At 44.5% G+C, this 23,694-nt stretch overlaps 1 protein-coding gene across 8 annotated transcripts in view; it reads left to right on the plus strand.

Moving 5' to 3' along the window:
• The first annotated feature begins 619 nt into the window (after positions 1-619).
• Positions 620-23,694, plus strand: part of ANAPC1 (anaphase promoting complex subunit 1) — a 58,464-nt gene continuing 35,389 nt past the window's right edge. Inside the window, exons 1-20 of one of the 8 annotated variants that reach the window (XM_083494015.1) lie at positions 620-793; positions 2,314-2,550; positions 3,902-4,063; positions 5,206-5,257; positions 5,516-5,619; positions 6,853-6,935; positions 7,919-7,992; positions 9,091-9,239; positions 10,398-10,618; positions 11,854-12,060; positions 13,377-13,472; positions 14,934-15,024; positions 15,136-15,201; positions 15,632-15,769; positions 17,734-17,874; positions 18,324-18,384; positions 18,863-19,050; positions 20,448-20,522; positions 21,927-22,192; positions 22,417-22,508. In XM_083494015.1, the coding sequence (XP_083350141.1) occupies positions 2,338-2,550; positions 3,902-4,063; positions 5,206-5,257; positions 5,516-5,619; positions 6,853-6,935; positions 7,919-7,992; positions 9,091-9,239; positions 10,398-10,618; positions 11,854-12,060; positions 13,377-13,472; positions 14,934-15,024; positions 15,136-15,201; positions 15,632-15,769; positions 17,734-17,874; positions 18,324-18,384; positions 18,863-19,050; positions 20,448-20,522; positions 21,927-22,192; positions 22,417-22,508 (2,479 nt within the window). In that variant the 5' untranslated portion in view covers positions 620-793; positions 2,314-2,337. The remainder of the gene's footprint in view (positions 794-2,313; positions 2,551-3,901; positions 4,064-5,205; positions 5,258-5,515; positions 5,620-6,852; positions 6,936-7,918; positions 7,993-9,090; positions 9,240-10,397; positions 10,619-11,853; positions 12,061-13,376; positions 13,473-14,933; positions 15,025-15,135; positions 15,202-15,631; positions 15,770-17,733; positions 17,875-18,323; positions 18,385-18,862; positions 19,051-20,447; positions 20,523-21,926; positions 22,193-22,416; positions 22,509-23,694) is intronic. The other 7 variants (XM_083494016.1, XM_083494017.1, XM_083494018.1 and 4 more) reach the window with 7 other exon arrangements.

Below are 23,694 nucleotides of genomic sequence, written 5' to 3' on the forward strand. Positions count from 1 at the left end.
AAATTAATGGACTGTGCAGAATTGGACAAAATGACAGGAAGGATTCGAAACCTGCGGGACCAGAGATTTACAGAAGACTGGAAGAAGTATATGAATTATTTGAAGAGCAACTGTAATCAACAAATTACACTAGTAGGACTACAAGAAGTTTTGTAAGGAGAAATATACCAAGTGTTACAAAGTAGAAAAAGATAGAGATATTGGTTATGAGTTTGAAATGTAATAGGGAAGATAAGAAATGCATACTGAGAGATTAGATTGGAAAATTTTCAGACAGAATTGATGGAAGTCAAAAAAATTGAATAAGATGTAAAAGTATGTTTAATTACTGTTAAAATGATATGTTAAAAAAACTAATAAAAATATATATTTAAAAAAAAGTTTGTTCTGTATAAGCTTTCGTGTGCATGCACACTTCTCTACAAGGTGCTACTGGACAATTTTTTATTATTTTTATTCAGTCACTGTTCCTCGTGCCCTCTCCAGGGACTGTTGCCCTGCCCTGCCCTCTCTTTGCTGCCCTAGCAGCTGGGGGAACCCCGAACGCCACCAACCCGCCCCCCCCACTCCCGCGCTTCTCCCCGGGGCCAGTTTGCGGCGTGCCCCGCGCTAGTCCCGCCCTCGGCCTGCCGCGCGGGCGGTGATGGGAGTCCCAAGATGGCGGCGCCCGTCTGAGAGAACTTCGGAGGGAGACCGCGCCGCCCGCCCGCCCGTCGCTACCCAGGCAAGAGACACCGGGAGGAGCCGCTGGAGCCCAGGCCCGCAGCCGACCGCGCTTTCCTGTGTCACTCAGGTTCGTCAGCCAGTTGTTGCCCCCCCCCGTCTGCCCAGCCTCTCCTGCCTCCCAGCCTCCCTCGGACCCGTTACCCATCCCTTCCCGCGGCTCGCTTCCTCCGGCGCGGACTCGGGGCTCCGTATCGCGCGCGCATCTGCATCCCCGCCCCGTGCTCGCGGCGCGTGCTCTGCGCGCGTGAGGAAGCCGCCGGGTTGGCATGGCTCTCCTCCTGGGCAAAGAGGTGTGCGGGGTTGCAGCCTCGCCCGGCTCATCGATCCCAGAGGAGGGCAGGGTGATTTGTCCATGTCCTAATAATAATAATAATAATAATAATAATCCATGTCCTAATAATAATAATAATTGTCCGTGTCCTAACAACAACAACAACAACAGTAATTTAAATATTGGATATATTGTGGTTGTTACTGCTATTGCTTTTATTATCATTCAGTTTTTATACCGCCCTTCATCTTGAGATTGCAAGCAGTGTGTGTGTGTGTTTTACAATAAAAAAAATGCATACCATAATAACAATAAAAAAGCAATCTCTTTGGTGGAGAAAAGCACCCCAGTGACCTGTGTTTTCTTCCTTTTCCGATTGGGGTTTCCAGTTTTCTTCTTGCCAGGGACTCCTCAAGCAGGATGTATGGAAGGGGGGGAGGCACAAGTATCAAGCTTTTTGGGTTTGCAAAGGGCAGCAACAACCCTGTGCGAGGACAGGGATATTCGTAAAAAGCATAAGAAACACCAAAGCCTGCCTTGGAAGTAAGTGTTGTTGAGCTCAGTTGGACTTCCAGTTGTAAACACATAAGAGGATTGCACTGTGAATGTTGTTGAGTTGGGTTCCCCAAATAACCACAAGATTATTATTATTATTATGTTGCCCATTCATCATATGTCCAAAGGACAAGATACACACCAAGTGGTGTGTTACTCCAAGGATCCTCTTCCTTGGAAGTTTTTAAGCAGAGGTTGGATGGCCGCCTGTGATGTAAGTGTCAGTTGAAGTTCCTGCGACTCTACAATTCTATGAGGAATGTGTAACCTAGAACACATGCTTGGAGTCAGTGCTTAACTTAGGCTGCACTCCTAACCTCAGTTGCTTAAGAGTGAGCATATTGAAGTCCATAGGATTTATTTCTAAGGATACATGGTTAGGATTGTGCAGTTACTTTTGTCAACCATAAGATACTCCTTTAATACACAGCATCTGTCACAAGTCAGTGCACTTCCATTATAAAAGCTTGCTCCAGTTGATTCAAGCATTTTCAGTGTAGGTTGTTCATTTTCAGTGCAATAAAAGGGCCCATTTGGATGTCTGGGCTGAACGATGAGGGTGGAGACACTTCAGGTATACAGGGCGCTTCTGTCACAATATGAGTACCGACACCTTTATTTATTTTTTAAACCAAAGAAGCACTGGTGATGATAATGATAAATGAGGGCAGCCGAATGAATAAGGGAGAGTTGAAGTATTGCGCATGCTGAAAAAGTCACACTTGAAACCACCTCTGCTTCTGTATTGGGTCTTTCTTCAGAAATAATGTTGATATTTGGAACTCATGTCGAACATCTATGAAGAGAGGGTAATGATGATTGCAGCAGGGGATTTGCAGGAGTTTGTCCCTTTTGGCCGTGACCACTGCAAGCACCACCCGAATGCGCTGAACCTGCAACTTCGGCAGCTGCAACCAGCCTCGGAACTTTGGTCGTCGGACGGAGCAGCTGGTTTGGTGGGATCCCTTCAGGAAGTTACGATCCACGAGAAACACAAGGTAGAGCTGCCTTTGGTGTCAGCATTTAAACCAGACAAAGCATATGTGCCAATGAGCTCTGTCGGTTTGAGAATGAGGCTACAGTGGTGCCCCGCAAGACGAAAAACTCGCAAGACGAAAAACTCGCTAGACGAAAGGGTTTTCCGGTTTTTGCGTTGCTTCGCTAGACGAATTTCCCTATGGGCTTGCTTCGCAAGACGAAAACGTCTTGTGAGTTTGTTCGCTTTTTTCTTAAAGCCGCTTGAAGAGGCGCAGTTGCGACGGACTGTGCTTCGCAAGACGAAAAACATTGCAAGACGGAAAGACTCGCAGAACGAATTAATTTCGTCTTGCGAGGCACCACTGTATTAATCTCAGGGTTGTGGGTTCGAGTTCCAGGTTGGGCAAAAGATTCCTACATTGCAGGGGGTTGGACTAGATGGTCCCTTCCAATTCTATGGTTTTGAATCAAAACGATTAGCCGGTGAGGAAGGGAAGAGGAGAAGACGTGATGGGAAAATACGACAATCTGTTAAAATAGTTTCTAAGTCATAGGAATAGGTGATACACATTTTGATACTTTATTGATGAGTGAACACTCAATGAACCATAGCTGTCAGCTTTTCCCCTTTTCTTTCAAGAAATCCTATTCGGAATAAGGGAATTTCCCTTTTTAAAAAGGGGAAACGTTGACAGCTATGCAAGGAACGTTAATAACGTTAATAGGTCAGGGGTCAGCAGACTTTTTCAGCAGGGGGCTGGTCCACTGTCCCTCAGACCTTGTCGAGGGCCGGACTATATTTTGGAGGAAAAAAAAAAGAAGAAGAATGAATTCCTATGCCCCACAAATAACCCAGAGATGCATTTAAAATAAAAGCACACATTCTACTCATGTAAAAACACCAGGCAGGCCCCATAAATAACCCAGAGATGCATTTTAAATAAAAGGACACATTCTACTAAGTTACAGGGAACCAGGCAGAGGGCCTTCTCAGTAGTGGCATCCGCCCTGTGGAACGCCCTTCCACCAGATGTCAAGAGAAAAACAACTACCAGACTTTTAGAAGACATCTGAAGGCAGCCCTGTTTAGGGAAGATTTTAATGTTTAATAGACTATTGTATTTTAATATTTTGTTGGAAGCCGCCCAGAGTGTTCCAGAATTTCCCTTTAAATCACTTTGGTGCTCCTTCTGGCCATGCAAACTGAAATGTGTTCAACTTTTACTGATCAGGGAAAGATCGGCTTAATGTAACTACAACTAGCTAGGACCATTCTCTGTTCCCTACTAGATAGCCTTTGAAAAATAATCACACCAATAAGCATAATACGCAGCATTTTCTAATATTTCTTATTCATTTCCCCCCCTTCAGGAAAGTTGGCAGCTAAGGAAGGGCATTAGTGATGTTGGCGAAGAAGTCGAGTACGACGAAGAGCTTTACGTGGCCGGCAATATGGTCATTTGGAGCAGAGGGAGTAAAAGCCAAGCTTCTGCAGTTTACAAAGCGTTTACGGTGGACAGCCCTGTTTTGCAGGTATGGAAAATGGCATGGTACCATAGAGCTTCTTTAGCTGCAAGTTGCATATGAAACCAAGGCCAGAATTATCCTTGCACTTGCTTAGGAGAAAGCCTCGTGGGGGATCAGTGGCACAGACGACCAGTCAGATATTCAGGAGTTTGGGTTGTGTGGTCTTTTTATATAAGCAAGCAGCAACATAGGAAGCAGCCTTATGCCATGTCAGGTCCATCTGCCTCAGTATTGTCTGCTCTGACTGGCAGCAGCTCTTCAAGGTTTCAGGCAGGAGTCTCTCCCAGCACTACTTGGATGAGGAGAGAATAACATGATGGGGGCGGGGAGGAGCATTTTTGTTGTATACCCATTAATATAGTTAGGATTATAACATGTTTTCTGAATCCCATCAGGAATAAGGTGGGATAGGAGAATGAAAAATGAATGGAGATTGTGACTGAGGTGAAAAGAGTGTATTACACAGGAAATGCTCTGGATTGTGTCATTTTGCCGGTACAGTGGTACCTCGGGTTACATACGCTTCAGGTTACAGACTCCACTAACCCAGAAATAGTGCTTCAGGTTAAGAACTTTGCTTCAGGATGAGAACAGAAATCGTGCTCCAGTGGCGCGGTGGCAGCGGGAGGCCCCATTAGCTAAAGTGGTGCTTCAGGTTAAGAACAGTTTCAGGTTAGGTACGGACCTCTGGAACAAATTAAGTACTTAACCTGAGGTACCACTGCATTGCCTGGTGTATTATTATATTTGCGGAAATAATTCTTCTCTTTCTTTTTTTAAAATGTTTTTGTTGTCCTCACTCAGATGTGTTATGTATTTATTGTAACCCACCTTCGGATAATTAAAAGAGGAAGGTCTGGCTATGCATTGAAGGAAGTAAATGAAATAAAATAAGCATAGGCACTTGCAGATGGAGTTTGCAAATAGTAAATGCAAGCGGTTTCTGCCTGAAATGGCTGCCCCCGACCGGCAAAACACAAATGAAGACATGGGCAAACTCTGGCTGTTCAGATATCTGAATCAGCTGTTCGTGTAGTGAGGTTTGGGTATAATTCTTTGTGTTCAGATAACTGAGATTTCAAATAACGAGCTTTCCAATGGCCAGACCTGGTTTACTCTTCCTGCTGAATATTTTTATTTTGTTTCAGGCATTGTGGTGTGATTTCTCTATACCCAAGGATAAGTGTGACAAAACGGAAGGTATGTTTCATTTTTATTAGGCTTCATTTGAAGTCTGGAAATATGCCTCACTTTTCCCTCCTCACGAGTTGCTTAAAATCTGCTTGCAGGCGTAAACATGAAAAACAACAGTAATAAATGATCCAACTTGAAAGGACCATCTGTTGCAATATGCTATAGTTTCCCCAAAACTGAGTGTATGAAATGCAGTCTGGTTTTGGGAGAAGGGTAGCTGAATGGAAGATTATTAAATTATGCTTATTTGTTTCCCAATTTCAGATAGCACCGAAGTAGTAGAAAAGTGTATCTGTATATTACAGAGCTCTTGCATAAATATCCACAGCATTGAAGGAAAGGATCACATTGCTTCTTTGCCCTTTCAGGTAAGCATATGTGAAAACCAAATTCAGAAATCGGGAAGAGTTGCTGTGCTCACTAAGCCTGGCCTCCTGAGCTGTCTTATTTCTTTGAACAAAGACTTAATTTAACAGAAGCCGTGTGAGTTTATTGCTGACTTGCCCCTGACACCTGCTCCTGACATCCTTGCAGGGAAGTAAGAAGCATTATCCGAGTTCAAGGACATATTCCATCCAGGCAAAAAAGAAGGGGGGAAAGCAGGACTGGCGAAGGGCATGGGGTGGGGGTGGGGGGCGGCGGCTTGGGGACAGTCCCAAGGGGGAGAGAGAGACCTGGAGGGCTGCATTTGACCCTTGGTTCCCCACCCATGTTATAAACAAAGCAGAAATCATGTGTGTCCTGGTACCTAAAGCCTTGGGACATGGGTGGCGCTGTGGGTTAAACCACAGAAGGTCGGCAGTTTGAATCCCCGCGACAGGGTGAGCTCCCATTGCTCAGTCCCTGCTCCTGCCAACCTAGCAGTTCGAAAGCACGTCAGAGTGCAAGTAGATAAATAGGTACCGCTCCAGCAGGAAGGTAAACGGCGTTTCCGTGCGCTGCTCTGGTTCGCCAGAAGCGGCATAGTCATGCTGGCCACATGACCTGGAAGCTGTACGCCGGTACCCTCGGCCAGTAAAGTGAGATGAGCGCCGCAACCCCAGAGTCGGTCACGACTGGACCTAACGGTCAGGGGTCCCTTTACCTTACCTAAAGCCTTGACATTATCTGCCAGCCAGCTGAAAATCAGAAGTGTTCAAATAATAATAGTAATAATAGTAATAATAATTTTTTATTATTCCCCGCCCATCTGGGTTTCCCCAGCCACTCTGGGCGGCTCCCAATTGAGTGTTAAAAACAATACAGTATTAAATATTAAAAACTTCCCTAAACAGGGCTGCCTTCAGATGTCTTTTAAAGATAGGATAGCTGCTTATTTCCTTCACATCTGAAGGGAGGGCGTTCCACAGGGCGGGCACCACTACCAAGAAGGCCCTCTGTCTGGTTCCCTGTAGCCTCACTTCTCGCAATGAGGGAACTGCCTGAAGGCCCTCGGCGCTGGATCTCAGTGTCTGGGCTGAACGATGGGGGTGGAGACGCTCCTTCAGGTATACAGGACCGAGGCCGTTTGGGGCTTTAAAGGTCAGCACCAACACTTTGAATATCCTGGATATAAACATGTGAATGATGTTTTTAAAAATAAAACTTTTTTTTACATATAGGTAGCCAATGTCTGGCCAACAAAATATGGCTTGCTGTTTGAACGTAGCAGTTCTTCGCACGAAGTGCCTCTTAGCCCAGCCAGGTAATTAGACTTTATTGATTCTTGACTGTATGGTAAGAAGCAGGGCCAGTGTCCTTAGTAAATGTGACGGCCCACACATTCTGTGGCTCTTTAACTTCATTTCTTGGCATGTCTCTTGGCAGGATAATTCTGTGGCTAACAGAGTGGATAAAAATATCATGAGATTTTCCTTTCAATCTGATTTCAATCTGTAAATTTTCCAAGTTATGCTAAATGTCCCTTTGAAAATAAACTGACTTGAAAAACATACAGGCACCTTTGCAGAAGATTGGTATTAATTTAAAGTACATACAAATATGTCAATCACTTAACAGAAAAGCCCCAGAAGCATACGCAGGTATTTGGACAGCATGAATATCTGCAAAAACCAGGTTTTTTGTGACTATGCTGTGCATCATCCTGGAACTGTAACCTGTATCAGTTCGAAGAATGCAAAGCACAACATGATATTAGTAGGGCTGCTCTGTTCTGTATATTCTGAGATATAATGTCACACACTTTGTTTATTTACCTGTCTTGCTTTTTGGGGGTTACATTTCAAAGTTTTAAATTAAAAATAATTTAAAAGCATAAACCAAGTTAAAAACGATTTCTGAATGTGATCCTAACTTACTAAAGTCCACACATACAGGCTGTATTCAAATCTCATATTCTCTGATCTTCCCAGTTGTAGTTTGGAGGACTGGGAATGGGCGTGTTTCCTTCCTGCCTCCCCTTATGTTCCCAGCTTCAGGGGACACTTCCTGGTTTGCCAAACTACAGTCTGCTGTTATATGCAAACCTTCTGTTATTTACCAGTTCACAATACATTTAGGATGCTGTACTGAGTTAAGTCTGTGATCCTAACCATGTCTACTCAGAAGTAAGCGCCATTGAATTCAGTGGCGCTTACTCCCAGGTCAATCAGGTTAGGAATGCAGGCTTTAGTTGCTGCTCTCTGTTTTGCCTGCAGTGCTTAATATTTTGCCCCATTTTCTTTTCAGAGAACCTTTGCCCACCATGTTCAGCATGCTGCATCCGTTAGATGAAATAACACCAATGGTTTGTAAGTCAGCAGGTAAAATATGTAATTCTTAAAAACAAGGAGGAAAAACAAGTCCAGCTGATCAGTATTCGGAGATGCTTGACTAACGTTTTGCTGGTCCCTGCTTTTGATGACATTTAGGAATTTGGAACACTAATTGCTTCATCGATTGAGCATTTTTTGCTCTGCTATTTAGCTCGCAGAGCAGCAAAAATCTTTCTAAGTCTTACAATCAAAAAGTCAGGGCACAAGAGGTAAAGGGATTAGGAGAGAGGAGGAAAAAAGCAAACCAACCTGGGCACTAATTATTAGTTATAAAATTTAGCAGGTCGTGGAAATAGATTAAAGTACAGGGGAAATCCTGGCACTTCCTCTTTCCTGGAGGCCTCAATTATAGTATTTGCAAGGACTGTAATGTGATTGGTTGAGGAGACCGAAATCCAAAAAGAAACCTTTGAGCGTTTATCTTAGTAAAAGACATTTTGCTGAAGACATTTCAACTCTCTGTTGCATTAATGGTAGTAGAATTAGAAAATTAAAAGGGGGGTGTACCCCTAACAAGCGCACACAGGAGAAATACTTTCATACTTTCCAAGGGGTCAGGACAAAAGACATTGATTATATTTATAAACTACCCTTTTATACCATTTTTTAAATGTTACAATACAATGTATATGCAACTATCTTACAGTGCTGAGCTTGTGAACATCTCAGGAAAATGTAGTTGTGGTTAAATTCAAGAGGTTAATTCTGCCCTCTAAATTTTAAAATCCATATTGGGAATGCCAGGAAGAAGTTTTTGTAATTAGCCTTCTGCTGAGATGTGACCATTCATTTTGTTAATATATTATTGGGACTTGTTTCTCATCCTCTAAAATGCAGGTGACTTACTGTACCTTGATAGGGGTTTTTTTAATGTTGAAATAGACAGATAAGTGTCCACAGCTGAAAATAACCCAAGCAAAGACATATTATTACAGCCCCACAAGGCCCCACATTAGTTCTGCACCACCACACTCCTGCCTTCTCCATGTTGCCAATGTTTACGATGGTGTGCACATGTTGTTTTTGAACTGTGTCTCCTGCCCGGCCTTTTCTCTTAGGTGGCTAACCTGACTTTTCTCCCGCTAGCAGGTTTGTTTGGCTCTGCCAGAGTACAGTACGTTGCTGACTATTCGATGAGAATTGTTTTCCTCAACGCTGAGCCTTCCATCCTAATGACGTACGATGCCACTCAGAGTGTGCATACCATCTGGGCGCTTCGTCGAGTAAAAGCAGAGGTAAGGAGCCAAGCGCAGGATCCACGTGGAAATGTTAAAAACTAGGAGGCTCTGCTGCCTTGATCCAGTTCCCGTGCCTCCTCCCACCCCAATGACTGCTCTGAAGTAAGGAGAAAAACCTGGGGGGGGGATCTGTGCTGCCACTGCTGTGAGAGATGGGATGTCTCTGTATGCTAGTTGCTCAAAATCATAAGTTGTGGCACTCCGGTCCTGCATGGAGGCTTCCCATAGACATCTGTTTGCCCACTTTGAGAGCAGGGTGCTGGGTTATAGGGAAGCAAAGATCACCAGATTCTTCAACATCAACTTCGTTGGACTGGTCATGTCGTGCGGATGCCCGATTATCGTCTTCCAAAGCAACTGCTCTATTCCGAACTTTAAAATGGAAAGTGTAATGCTGGTGGTCAACAAAAGAGGTTTAAAGATTTTCTCAAGGCAAATCTTAAAAAATGTAGTATAAACACCAATGCTGTAACTGGGAAACAATGGCCTGTGAGCACTCCAATTGGAGAACAGCCTTTACCAAAGGCTTGGAGACACTCAAACTCAGAATGAAAGGGAGAAGGGCGCTAAGAGGAAGGCAGCTTGGCAAACTCTCACCGTGATCAAATTCTGCCCGGAAACTTATGTCCCCACTGTGGAAGGACGTGTGGATCCAGAATTGGCTCCACAGTCACTTACAGACTCACTGTTAAGGCTGTTTTCATGGAAAACAATCTTACTCAGCTATAAGTGATACCAAAGAAGAAGAAGAAGAAGAAGAAGAAGAAGAAGAAGAAGAAGAAGAAGGGGTTATATGGACCTTTGGCTGGATCCAGTAGGGTTCTTCTTATGTTTTTTTATGATCCTGGACCTCTCCTCTCCTTGTTTAGTTGGCCCCTTAAACTTTAGATGCTTTTCATGTTACTGAGCCTGGATAGCTCAGTGGGTTAGAGCATGGTGCTGGTAACACCAAGGTTGCAGGTTTGATCCCCGTATGGTTCAGTTGCATCTTCCTGCATTGCAGGGGGTTGGGCTCCTGAGAGTCCCTTCCAACTCTACAATTCTGTGTTTCTATGTTTTAAAATTAGGTCTGTACTTCAAGGTATCCTGTTACGTAAAAGCTACGCAGTTTCGAACAACAGCAGCCGATTTTTTTGTGTGTGCTCTTCTCTGCAGGAGCAAAGCGCTGTCTTGAAATTCTCCGAGCAGGTGGGGACCCCTCAGTATGCGGCCGCCAGCAGCTCCTTCACAGCCCACCTTCGGAGCCTCTCTAAGGGCGACTCGCCCGTGGCTTCCCCGTTCCAGAACTATTCCTCTATTCACAGTCAGAGCAGGTCAGCATCGTCCCCCAGCATTCACTCCCGATCACCCTCCATATCCAACATGGCAGCTCTAAGGTAGGCTGGTAAGCTTTGGTTGTCGATTTGCAAAGAACTATACGGGGGAACCATGCATGCTACAAATCCTGGCTTACTGAAATCTTCTGCGGGTGGTTGCAGCTTCAGACTCCAGCCTTAAAGGGTTGTGGAGGCCAAGCTCCCGTGTGTTGGGATCATATCTTTCGTAAGCTGAAAGGCATTTGCTGCTCTTCAGCTTCCCTAGCAGATTTTAGCCTCTCAGATCTTGTTGGGTCACCAACCTTTCTCTCCCACTGGGGCAAATTAAGAATCTCAGGTCGTAATCAGCTAACTTATTCATGCAAAGAGTAGCATGAGTGCAATGGAACTTGCCCATGCACGCCCTGCACCCTTCCCGAATCTGGTCTGGAGAGTTTGGGGGAACCGCTCGAGCAGATTTAGGGGGCAGTTGGGTGGAGGAGAGGTTTGGAGAATCCCATTCTGCTAGCAGTAATCCTTGCGCTAATGGGACCCTGCCTTAGTGCTGTGTTGAACACAACCCCCATTTTCACTCTTCCTACATTATGAAACTGTGATAGGGACGTTGCAGTTTCCACATTCCACATTTTGGAAACGCTGCTGTAGAGGTTCCCTGCCCCCTTGGAACGTTAATCGCCTTGTCAATTCCTAGCCAGCTGCAAAGAACATTACCTTAAGAAATATTTCTGTGCTGGCTGTAGGGAGTTGTAATGCAAAACACTGGGAGTTGGTGAAGGCTTAGATTGTATGCTCCTGGATGTTAGGGGCCTATTGCTTCCTTCTTGCAGTGCTACACGGCCACATTCACACATTCCAATAAAACCTGTTGCCTGTAGTTCTAATTATAGTCCTTAAACAGGATCCTAAGCGCCTGCTTCTCCTCCCCATCACCCCAAGTGCAAGTTTCAAGCAGTTCCGTACAAACTTAAGGACTGCGTCAGTTTTCCATCCAGGCTGCAGTCTCTTACACCATGTTGGAAGCCGCTGTGGCTGCCACACAGCTCTTTGGATCCCCTTGCTCAGTGTGGAAAGTGAGGCCAGTAAATTTTTTTATCTCCATATCATACATGCTGGTGCCTGCTGAAAGGTAACCGCTTTCCAGAAGCCCATGAGTTCATAGTTGAAGATCTGAAGTGGAGAATTAAAACGTAGACCTCCTCCTCTCTTGGAAGTGTGAGCACCTTGGCTTTCTGGTGGGAAAAAAGGGGCATTGGATGTGTAACTCATCACTGGGGAAAATGGTTTTCTTTTCACAGCCGATCTCACTCCCCGGCCTTAGGGGTGCATTCGTTCTCAGGAGTGCAGAGATTCAACTTCTCCAACCATGCACAGTCTCCCAGGAGGTACAGTGCCTGCCATTCTCCAAACAGTGTGATGGACTCATTCTTCGCCCCGGAAACGGAACTCATTGTTCCAGAGCTTTGCATAGACCATCTATGGACAGAGGCCTTCACAACCACAAGGTTTGGACTTCAGTCATACCTCATGTTATGTTTGCTTCAGGTTGAGCGTTTTCAGGTTGCGTCCCATGGCAACCCGGAAGTACCGGAAAGGGTTACTTCTGGGTTTTGCCACTCGCGCATGCGCAGACGCTCAAAATGACGTCATGCGCAGAAGCAGTGAATCACGACCAGCAGATGCGGGTTGCGTTCTACTCATGTTGCAAATGGGGCTCCAGAACGGATCCCGTTTGCAACCAGAGGTACCACTGTAATCCTATCTCTTCAGCAAGGGGTCTCAACAGCAGGGGGCTGCTTTTTCTTGAGTGGGGTGTTTTATTGTTTATAAAGTTTGGAGAAGAGAATAGCATTGCAAGTATGTGTCTGAACTGATATGCCTGTCTGCCGGTAAAAGCAGAATTAAGAAGCCGAGCGCGGTATCCACCCGGAAATGTTTAAAATTAGGAGGTGATGCTGCCTTGATCCAGTTCTGTGCCTCATCCCACCCCCTTGGGGAGAGCTGTTCTGCCACTGCTCCCAGAGGCGGAATGCCTCTCTATATGTTAGTTGCTCGAAAGCACACATGGTTGGGTGGGGGGGGCGGGGTGCTATTGCTGGGGTCAAGCAAGATTTATAATGGAGGATCTCATGTCATATTTTAAGTTATGTCAACGTTTTATTTATTTTAGAGTATTTGTACCCCGCTCTTCAGCCAAAAATGTCTCTCAAGAGCGGCTTACATTAAATCAGAACAAGACATTCCCTACCCCCAGGCTTACATTATGATAAACAAACAAACAAATTAATAAGAATACAGAAAAGGAACAAGGAGGGAAGAGGAAACTCAAAACTCTGGCATCATGCTTATGCCATGATCTACCGTAATAAACCAAAGAAAAAGTTCAGATTGACACAAATCTGTTTGCGATAGATATCGGCCACATTCACACTGTACGTTCAAAGCAGTGTGATATACCATTTTAAGCAGTCATGGGTTTCCCTAAAGTATTCTAAGAACTCTGGTTCATTAAGAGTTGTTGGGGGGGACCCCTGTGACAGTACTGTGCTTGACCGTATCTCCTATTGTTTTGTTCTCAATGCATTCCATTTCAGTAGTGCTAGAAGAGTTAGTTTGCACTATTAGGAAAGGTTTAGTAAAGCTCATACCCAGAAACTCTGATTGTGCAAAGTGGATTCAGAGATGAAATAAAATGGGGAAGATTTTCCTACGCCTAGGATTGCTCTGTTGGGGAAGCATAAAATAATCTACAGTTGAATTTGTAAACTTTATTTGAGTAAGCCTGACTTTATTCTTCTTTTGATTATTTGAATATTGACAGAGAAAAGAATTCTCAAGCTTCCAAAGTATTTATTACGACTGACCTTTGTGGGCAAAAGTTTTTGTGCTACTTAGTGGAGTCCCAGCTTCAGTTACGGTAAGTGCATTTTGATATGTGACTTTCTCGAATTGTTGTCTAAAATACTGGAAACATAACCAAAAGAGAGCTGAATATTATTGCAAATCCCAGTTTTAGCATTCAGAAAGGGGTCTCGTATCATGGTAAATGAGAAATACTACAGACATACGAGAGGCCCCATCAGTGTTGGCATTCCGCTGGCCCTTGTTTAGGCAAGCTTTCCCCTGAACGTGAACTTCTGATCTTAATGCTTTAACTGCTTTTAAACTGTTTTAATTATCAGCCTTTTTAACTGGCTTGTATGTATTAATTTAGAATGTTTTAATGCTCTGATGAAATGGTTATTGTTTATTTTAATTACTTTGGAATTTTATAATTGATTTTATAGCATAAACTGCTTAGAAGCATTTCGCCATATAAGCAGTATGGCAAATAATAAGCCACTGTTAATTGTTTACCAAGAATACTTGGTTCCGACTGCTTCTCAGTTTTCATTTCCTATTATTCATCATTTCCATTTGTATGTTGGAGGGTGAAGCAATTCGCCCTAATGATGGTTTGTCAATTCAGACATGCAAAAATCATAGAGCGTACCAACCGTCATTTTTTATTCTCGTTTATCGTCCAGTTACAAACCATGGCTTGCCATTTCGGATATCGTATTAAAAAGTTTCATTGACCAAGCTTGGGTTTGGTGACAAACTGAGTTCTTCTCTAAACGTGGCGCTTCAAGTCAAGCAACAGCATTTACAGTGGTACCTCGGGTTAAGTACTTAATTTGTTCCGGAGGTCCGTTCTTAACCTGAAACTGTTCTTAACCTGAAACACCACTTTAGCTAATGGGGCCTCCCACTGCCACCGTGCCGCCGGAGCACGATTTCTGTTCTCATCCTGAAGCAAAGTTCTTAACCCGAGGTACTATTTCTGGGTTAGCGGAGTCTGTAACCTGAAGCGTATGTAACCTGAAGCTTATGTAACCCGAGGTACCACTGTATTCATATTTATATACAAAAAGTTAAGCATCAATAACCTTCCCAGCTGGCAGCCATGATATTTTTTGCAAAGTTTTCAGTGCAAAAATAATACAGTGGTGCCCCGCAAGACGAATGCCTCGCAAGACGGAAAACTCGCTAGACAAAAGAGTTTTCCATTTTGGAGGTGCTTCGCAAAACAAATCTCATATGGGCTTGCTTCGCAAGACGACAATGTCTTGCGAGTTCCTGCTGGTTTTTCCCCCCTCCCCCCCCTTTTTCTAAGCCGCTAAGCCGCTTATCAGCTGATCCGATCAGCAGATAAGCCGCTAAAAGCCTCTAAAAGCCACTAAAAGCGCTAATCCTTCAATGGGCTTGCTTCGCAAGACGAAAAAAACCGCTAGATGAAGAGAATCACAGAACGTGTTCTTTTCGTCTTGCGAGGCACCACTGTACTGGAGAGATTTCTTTGTATAAGGTTTTGCTTTTTTCCTCCCCTGGTGTTTAGCTGTGTAAAGTTTCAGCAGAGTAACGACATGTCGCAGTTGATCTTCGGCTCTGTCACCAACATCCCGGCAAAGGATGCAGCTCCAGTGGAAGTAAGTGTGAGACTGTGAAATGTAGAGTGTGCAGACAGGCTTAATGCCACTTGATCGCGTGCGCTCAAATGCCAGCGGATGAATTCACTCTCTTTCTTTTGGCCTTTACAGAGCATTGACACAATGCTGGTTCTGGAAAGCAATGGAAACTTAGTCCTGTACACCGGAGTGGTTCGGGTAAGTGTTCATTTTGTAATATTTATTTCATAAAATTTATATGCTACTCGGTTGCAAACCAAGCAAAGAAACCTCAAAAACCTTTCCTCTAGCTCAGGGTTTCCCAAACAGCTGTTTCTGGACTACAATTCCCATCATCCACTGGTCCTACAAGCTAGGGATGATGGGAGTTGTAGTCCAAAAACAGCTGGAGACCCAAGCTGGGGAAGCCCTGGTCTAGTTTGAGGGTTGGCAACCTTTTAAAGTCCAAGGACTTTGTTTCCTTCTGTGGGGGGAAGCAGCTAGAGGCAAAAGGTGGTTATTTATTACTTACAGCTGAATTCTAGCATTGTATTCGTTGTTAGGCTTGTCTTTTTAGGGATGCTTTGGACTTTAAAAGTTCTGTCTCTTGGAACTCTACTTAGCTTCTTCATTTCTCTCCCGTTACAAGGTAGGGAAGGTTTTTATACCTGGTTTGCCAGCTCCGTCACTGACGATGTCCAATCAGATGCCTCGCCCCAGCACCCCTCTGGACAATGCCAATACTCCTTCCAAGCCCTTGAACAAGCACCTGGGACCCTTAGATGAGGTAAGGGGCTCTGTGGGTGTATAGATCATTGCTGTCACTATTGCCCTGTTTGTGTTTGGACACAGAATGGGGACTTGTGGGGAGGGCTCTTTGGGGAGAAATGAGGCCCACAAAAGCTGGGCACGTACGGGTCAGGTGGAAGGCTAAATGAAAAGTGTGGTTCTTGGCATTCTGCTCAGACACCACGGGTTGCAGACATATGCCCTGGAAGTCCCAATTCTAAATCCTAGTTTTGACCTTCATGGCCCTTTAGAGTGGGCAGCAAAGTTACTGTATTTTTCGCTCGATAACACGCACCTGACCATAACACGCACGTAGTTTTTAGAGGAGGAAAACAAGAAAAAAATATTCTAAACGAAACAGTAGATGTATGATTTTTGTGGTTCATGCTGTGGCCACAGACATGTGATCTGATGGTGAGTTTGGGGTGACCCAGTGCAAAAATCCTGAGGATCCATGTGGATCCGTGCTTTGTAACCAAGTTTTAAGTGGGGAGGGAAGGAAAAGCACTCAAGGGACAAGGAGCACGCGTGGGGTGGGTGGAGAAGGAGCTTTTCTGCGAGCTGAGGGGGGAGGAGAGAGGGAAAGAGCACTGTTGCTTTAAAGGTATACTTAAGGTATTTGACCTGTGCCTGGGGTTTTTTTTCCATTTAACAGTTTGCAGCCTTTTCCTTCTCCTTGTTTTGAGGCAGAATAGATTTGAGCAAGTGAGGAGGACTTGGATTGCAGGGGATTCGCCATTAGCTGTGTAAAAGCGCTCCTCCTTGCAGCCTTCTACTTTGTTTGTACAGGTGGCTACTGGTATCAGGTTCAGTTTGAGTGATAAGCAGCCACCAGCAGCAATAGAATGGAGCACAAAAAGCGGTAGGGGCACTAGGACCCAGACAATGCTCAAATCTATCCTGCCTGAAAACAGCTGAGAAGGGGGGGGGGGTAGCCTTTTCTTTTACTTCCTGGTTTTCACTGCGCTCCTGGCTCAGAGCTCCAGGTTGGTTTTGGGTTTTTTTGCTGCTGGTTGCTTAAATTTTATCCTTCCTGATCCAAGCCCTCCTGTCCCTCTGCAGCCTCATTGCTCCGTTTAGAGAGCGCTCGGACCTTTGCTAGCTGAGGCTGCAGCAGCTGTTGCTGGCTACTTTAAAAGCGCCTGCTGGCTTTGAACTGCCTGCCTTCTCCCGGCTCGCTATGGCTCCCGTCTGTCCCTCCTCCCATGTAAGCGGCTGCTGCCCACTTTGCTGCCATGGCTCTCCTTCCCTCCCTCCTCCCCGGCTCCTCCGTAGGTAGCTTTAAAGCAAGCAAAGGAGCCCCTCCTCCTGGCTGTAAAGCAAGCAAAGCTAGAGCCGTGCAAAGCCCTGCAAGCAGCTCCCGCTTTGCTTGACTGGCGGCAGCCAGGACTCTGATCCAGTGCATTCGCTCCGTAACATGCACAGGCATTTTCCCTTACTTTCTAGGAGCAAAAAATTGCGTGTTATGGAGCGAAAATTACGGTAGCTGAAAGCTCACCTTCTCCCACATATACCTGCCTAAACCTTGAGATGCTTTTCAGAAGCCCATCTCTGGGTGACTTTGCCAAGTGAAAGGAAACTTGTAGCAACTAGGAAAAGGACCTGCTCAGTGATGGCCCCCTGAGGGTGGAATGCCCTCCCCAAAGAGACTTGCTTGCTACTTTCTTTATGGTCTTTTCAGTTCTATGAAGACCTTTTAATTCTCCCAGGCCTTTAAAAATTGCAATCTTAAGGCAGTGAATGTTAATCCATTGTTTCTGTCTGTTGTGATTTATTTCTGTATTCAATGTATTTAAATATTGTAAACAAACAAACAAACAAACAAACAAATTGTAAGGAAACTGTAGTCACAGCTTGATTCATATCTTTCTGAACCTGCTAAGGAAATTTGTTTTGTTTAATCCTGAATTTGGGCTGTTGAGAATAGTGCTAAAAGATTTTAATATTTGCCCCCCTTTTAAGCAGGGCGTGTTGTCCCCTGTTCCAGAGCTGAGGGATTCTTCCAAACTTCAAAATTCCTCTTACATTGATGATTGCACTTTTCAGCAACTTTCAACTTTTATTCATTCTGTGAGAGATCCTGTCCAGAACAGAGTGACTCTGGTAAGTGGTGTTCTGTGGAGTTAGCTGACCTCAGTCGAGGCACAGTGTGGCACAGTAGTTGAAGGGTTTCCAGCTTGGTTCTGGGAAACGCAATTTCAAATCCTTGCTCATCCATGCATTAATCTAAAACTTAGTCCCAGGGTTCGTAAGCTTTGTCTCTCTCTCTCTCTTTCTCGTTCTGGGTTTAACAAATAAACTTTCTGGTTCATCATTTGTTAGGTCTCCAAACCACAGTTTGCTTGTTGATGAGCAGAAAGAGTGAAACCCTAGTGTTAAGGATCTTTCCTTTCCCCCCTTTTTATATTCTTCCCTTTGGGGGCCTCTTGCCAAAAGAAAATGACCATGCTTTTGATTGTCCATGGGTCTCTTGATCATGTTAACCGATCACTTTAGTTTATGTGAATGGCATATGCTTGATAATTCCCCTGTTGCTGTTTTTCTTCTCCCAGGAACTCAGTAGTGGCTCCATGGTCAGAATTACCATCCCAGAAATTGCAACTTCAGAATTAGGTATGATATTGAAGAATAATGCTTTTTTTTGTTCTTGCTTGTGAGCTCTCCTTCCCTCCCCCCCCCCTTTTGTCTTACCAGTGACATAGAATCAGCAAATTAAACAAGTTCTAAACCAGAACTTGGATAGGACTCAGAGCATAATTGCTTGACCATGATTGTCACTTCCAGGTCTCTATGCCATGATTAGGAGAACAGGACCAAGGAAACAAAATTAACCCCATCGTTTCACAGCTGATTTCTGTAGGCTGGGGCAAAAAGCAAGTCCTTTTTGGATGTCCACGAGTTCCCATGTTATGAGAGAGGGAGTGAAAACTTCTCCATCCGCTCTTCTCAATGCCATGCATAATTTTATAAAATTTGATCAGCCTGGGCCAGTTAAACGCAAATGGCTTTCAAGTCACAGAAATGAATTGAGCACCTCAATGAGCAAACGGTAATCTGAACAGTTCTTTCTTCACCCCTTTACCCTAAACAGTCAGAAGATGTTTACAAGGCATTAAGTGTATCCTGCCCAGAGAAGTGGCCGTGCAAATGCTCGTCAGGTGGTACAATGCCTACAACGCGCCGGGCGGACCAAGTTACTACTCCGAGTGGAACTTATTTGTTACCTGCCTCATGAACATGATGGGCTACAACACGGACAGAGTGGCCTGGACTCGTAACGTAAGTGACTTCTGCAGCGACATCAGTGTGGAGAGCCAGTGTGGTGTAGTGGTTAAGAGCGGTAGTCTCGTAATCTGGGGAACCGGGTTCGTGTCTCCGCTCCTCCACATGCAGCTGCTGGGTGACCTTGGGCCAGTCACACTTCTCTGAAGTCTCTCAGCCCCGCTCACCTCACAGAGTGTTTGTTGTGGGGGAGGAAGGGAAAGGAGAATGTTAGCCGCTTTGAGACTCCTTAAAAGGGAGTGAAAGGCGGGATATCAAATCCAAACTCTTCTTCTTCTTCTTGACTTCAGCTTAATACTAAGCTTAATACTAAGGCGTCACTTGAAGGGTGGGAATTCCACCATGTGCTCTGAAGTGTTGGACTACTGCAGTGCGCACTTTGAAGGTGACTCGGAAACTGTGACTAATCCAAAGCGCGGCAGCCAGACTGGTGACTGGGAGCGGCCGCCGAGACCACATAACACCGGTCTTGAAAGACCTGCATTGGCTCCCAGTATGTTTCCGAGCACAATTCAAAGTGCTGGTGTTGACCTTTAAAGCCCTAAATGGCCTCGGTCCAGAAGGAGCGTCTCCACCCCCATCATTCTGCCCGGACACTGAGGTTCAGCTACGAGGGCCCTTCAGGGGGTTCTCTCACTGCAAGAAGTGAGGTTACAGGGAACCAGGCAGAGGGCCTTCTTGGTGGTGGCACCTGCCCTGTGGAACACCATCCCATCAGATGTCAGGGAAATAAACAACTATCTGACTTTTAGAAGACATCTGAAGGCAGCCCTATTTAGGGAAGTTTTAATGTTTGATGTTTTATCACATTATTATTATTATTATTATTATTATTATTATTATTATTATTCTGCTGGGAGCTGCCCAGAGTGGCTGGGGTATAAATAATAAATTATTATTACATTATTATTATTATTATTATTATTATTATTATTATTATTAATCCAAATACCTTCAAGCTGTGTAACAGGCTTTCTGCTAGTAACAAGGTATTGCTGAGATAATGTATCCTGTCCCTTCCCTGTACTTCTGATGCAGCCTATCTTAGAATTAAACTATATATACACAGAATCTTGCAAGCACTAGCAACAGCATGGTTTCCTTGATTTTGGGTGCTCACACATCTTACTAGTTATTGCTTGGCTCTATATAATAGTTCAGTATAGATCTTAGAGCAGGGACAGCCAACCTCCAGGTTGTCGGGCTGGTGAGAGTTTTAGTCCAAATCAGGGGCAGGGTTTCAGGTGGTGGAGGCTAATGCAAAGAAATAATCACAATTGTACTTGGAACAGTTGCACGATCAGCTTTGCTTCTTCTGACAGAACGATTCCTGTAATGTATGAAAACTGAAATTCAGTGCCCAGTGTGATGATTTATTTATCTGTTTATTTCAGCTTGATTTTGAAGGCTCTCTTTCTCCAGTCATTGCTCCCAAGAAAGCCCGGCCGTCAGAGACAGGATCAGATGAAGTAAGGGAATAATTTATCATTTTAATTAGTAGTTCCTGAGCAGCTGGAGGATTTTTGTGAATTCCTCTGATTCAGGAGGTGCTGCTTCTTAGACTTGTATGGTGCTTAGCTAAAAACACACACACATTTGCATGAACTTGTTTGGTGTTATGTGAGCATCAGGTGTGCTCTTTCGACTTACAGCAGCGGTAGGAATTGTAGTCCAACAGGTGAGAGTTTGCACTTCAGCCACGACCTTGTGTTTTGGACTGAAGGCTGACTTCACAGGTCTGCGTATCACTTGACGAACTTTGGTGATTAGCAGGTCAACATAAAAAGCTCCCAGAGGGATAGTTGCAAGTAAAACCATGGAGAGTGCAGGGGCATCTTTAAAAGACTGATAAATGTACTATGGCATAATATTTTGTGGAATAGAGCCCACTTCATCAGATTTGGAGTTTGGTTTTGGTACAAGGTAGCTCAGATTGTTAATGGTGGCATTGAACAAAGTATTGTCATGAGGTTTAGGCTAATAACCAAAGCTTTGTCTGCTCTCTGATATCTATTTGACACATGCAAACGATCACCATTGGTGCGTGTTTCAGAAGCTGACCAGGCAACATTTCTTCCTGATCTTGCAATATGAAAGACATTGTTGTGGGTGCCGGTTTCTGAACTGTGCTAGAGAATGTCCTTAAATGCTAATGAGCAAGCAAACAATGTCTTGACGAAATAGGCACCAGCGAGAGAAGGATCCTGTTGCAATAGGTACATTCATATTAGCTCCTGCTAATAAAACATTGTGCAACAGTTGTCTTTCAGAGGCCACAGGACTATGTTTTTCAAAACCAACAGCGTGTTAATGAGCATCTTTTTAAAAACAGCTTGAGAACTGTAAATGCTGCCTATAAGATCGCACTGATGATCTTGTTGTCTTTGGTGTTTTTAACTCCCTGCTTTGCATTCTTCTTTCCTTTTAAAAATACAAACTATATACAGTGGTGCCTCACAAGATGAAATTAATCCGTTCCGCGAGTCTCTTCGTCTAGCGGTTTTTTCGTCTTGCGAAGCAACCCTCTTAGCGGATTAGCGCTATTAGCGGTTTAGCAGCTATTAAAGGCTTAGCGGCTATTAAAGGCTTAGCGGATTAGCGGCTAAAAGGCTATTAGCGGCTTAGCGGCTTAGAAAAAGGGGGGGAAGCGGGAAAATATCGGAACACTCGCAAGACGTTTTCGTCTTGCAAAGCAAGCCCATAGGGAAAATCGTCTTGCGAAGCAGCTCAAAAACGGAAAACCCTTTCGTCTAGCGGGTTTTCCGTCTTGCGAGGCATTCATCTTGCGGGGCACCACTGTAAACTAAAACAATTTAGTATGTAGGATTGTCTCATGTGTCCTTTCTCCTTCCCTTCCCTTTTCTTTGATCCAGGACTGGGAATATCTGCTAAATTCTGACTATCATAAAAATGTTGAGTCTCACCCTTTGGCCAAAGCTCTACGGCTGGATCCACTGGAAGTGAAATCTCCCAGGGACAGCCTCTCGCCCAACCACAGCTTGGATTCCACCACCCTTCTCTTCCCCCACATCCCAGCTATTTTCTGCGTGCTCCACTTGATCTACGAGGAGCTCAAGCTGAACTGCTTGATGGGCGAAGGGATTCGTTCCCTTGTTGTCCTTCTGGTTCAGCTGGCAAGGTATGTCCTTGTGGGTGTGAACTCTGGCCGGTGGTGTTTCCTGGCAGCAAGTCAGAGGATTTGGAGTTGGGCTTTAAAGCACACCTGATCTTTATTTATTTTTTACAAATTTAAGTAAATGGAGTGAACAGGTGAATGTTTAGAGAATAGTACAGAGAAAAGTAAGAGGTGACACCATCAGAGTTTATAACTTTATGCACTTGCTTATTATTTCCCCCTTTTAGGGACTTGAAACTGGAAGCTTATCTTGATTATTACTACAGAGACTATCCAGTGCTTGTAAAGACTTCCAGCCAAGCCTGCATAATTGATCCAGGTGCGTTTCTAGAGAATAGCTTGGTTTGCTTTGGAGAAGAACATTCGTATTAGTAACTGTGTCACTAATCTACTGTGTGTTTAGAAGCCATGCTGCCAGACTCTGACTGTGGAGCTGTTACTAAACTGCAGTCCTAGATCTTTTTAGCTTTCTCCACATGCGGTATACAATCCAGTAATAGCATTTATTTTAATGACTCCCGGAACTGGAAAACAGATTGCCAATGGTTCATGGTCCTTATAGCCTCTTACCCTCCTCCTCAGCAGCCTTCTCCAACCGGGTGTCCTTCAGGATGCTTTGGACTACAACTCCCATCAGCCTTAGCCAGCATGACTGATGGGAATTGTAGTCTGAACCATCTAGAGAGCACAGGGTTGACCTAGGCTGCTATATGGCAATCAGAATTATATTTATTTCAAACAACTTGCACTTATTAGGGATTTGTCTATATATTTGCTGCTGTTGTTTGTGGCTGAGAAGAAGTCTTCTTAACAAATACACATTTTTGGAAATCAAACACAGCGTCCATGGATGCTGCTTGTGAAGCACTTAATTCTGCCCCTGGAAAACAATATATATATATTACCATAGACACCAAAGTTCCCACAATGTTGTTATGTGCAACCAAATTCTCCAGGTAGTGTGAAGTATCAGAGGTGCTCAGGACTTTCTTGGGTTTGGTTTCCTTTGGCCCGAGGTCACTGGTGTTTTAGTTTGCAAATGTGCAGGCTGGAACATAGCTCAGGGATGGGGAACCTGTGACCCTCCAGATGTTATAACTGTACCCCAACTCCTATCAACTCCATGCAGCCTAGCCAGTGGCCAGAGATAGTTGGCACCATAATCCATGTACGGGGAACATGGTGAGTTCTGGATGCTTTAGACTACAACTCCCTCGATTATTAGCCTTGCTGTCTGGGGCTGATGGGAGTTGAAGTAGAACATCTGGAAAGCACTGGTCCCCCATCTCAGCTACATCTTGAGGGCAGGGGACCCCAAGTTCCCCAGCTCTGGCGAAGGAGGTTGTTAGCTCTATATGAATGATTTAAAGCTGGTCTGGTAGCATTAATCCTATACGGGTGGTGCTGTGATCTAAACCACTGAGCCTCTTGGGCTCGCCAATCAGAAGGTCGGCAGTTTGAATCCCTGTGACTGAGTGAGCTCCCGTTGCCCTGTCCCAGCTCAT

The sequence above is a fragment of the Podarcis liolepis genome (genome assembly GCF_965112155.1).
Source record: "Podarcis liolepis genome assembly, chromosome: 3".
In the NCBI taxonomy this organism is placed as follows: domain Eukaryota; kingdom Metazoa; phylum Chordata; class Lepidosauria; order Squamata; family Lacertidae; genus Podarcis; species Podarcis liolepis.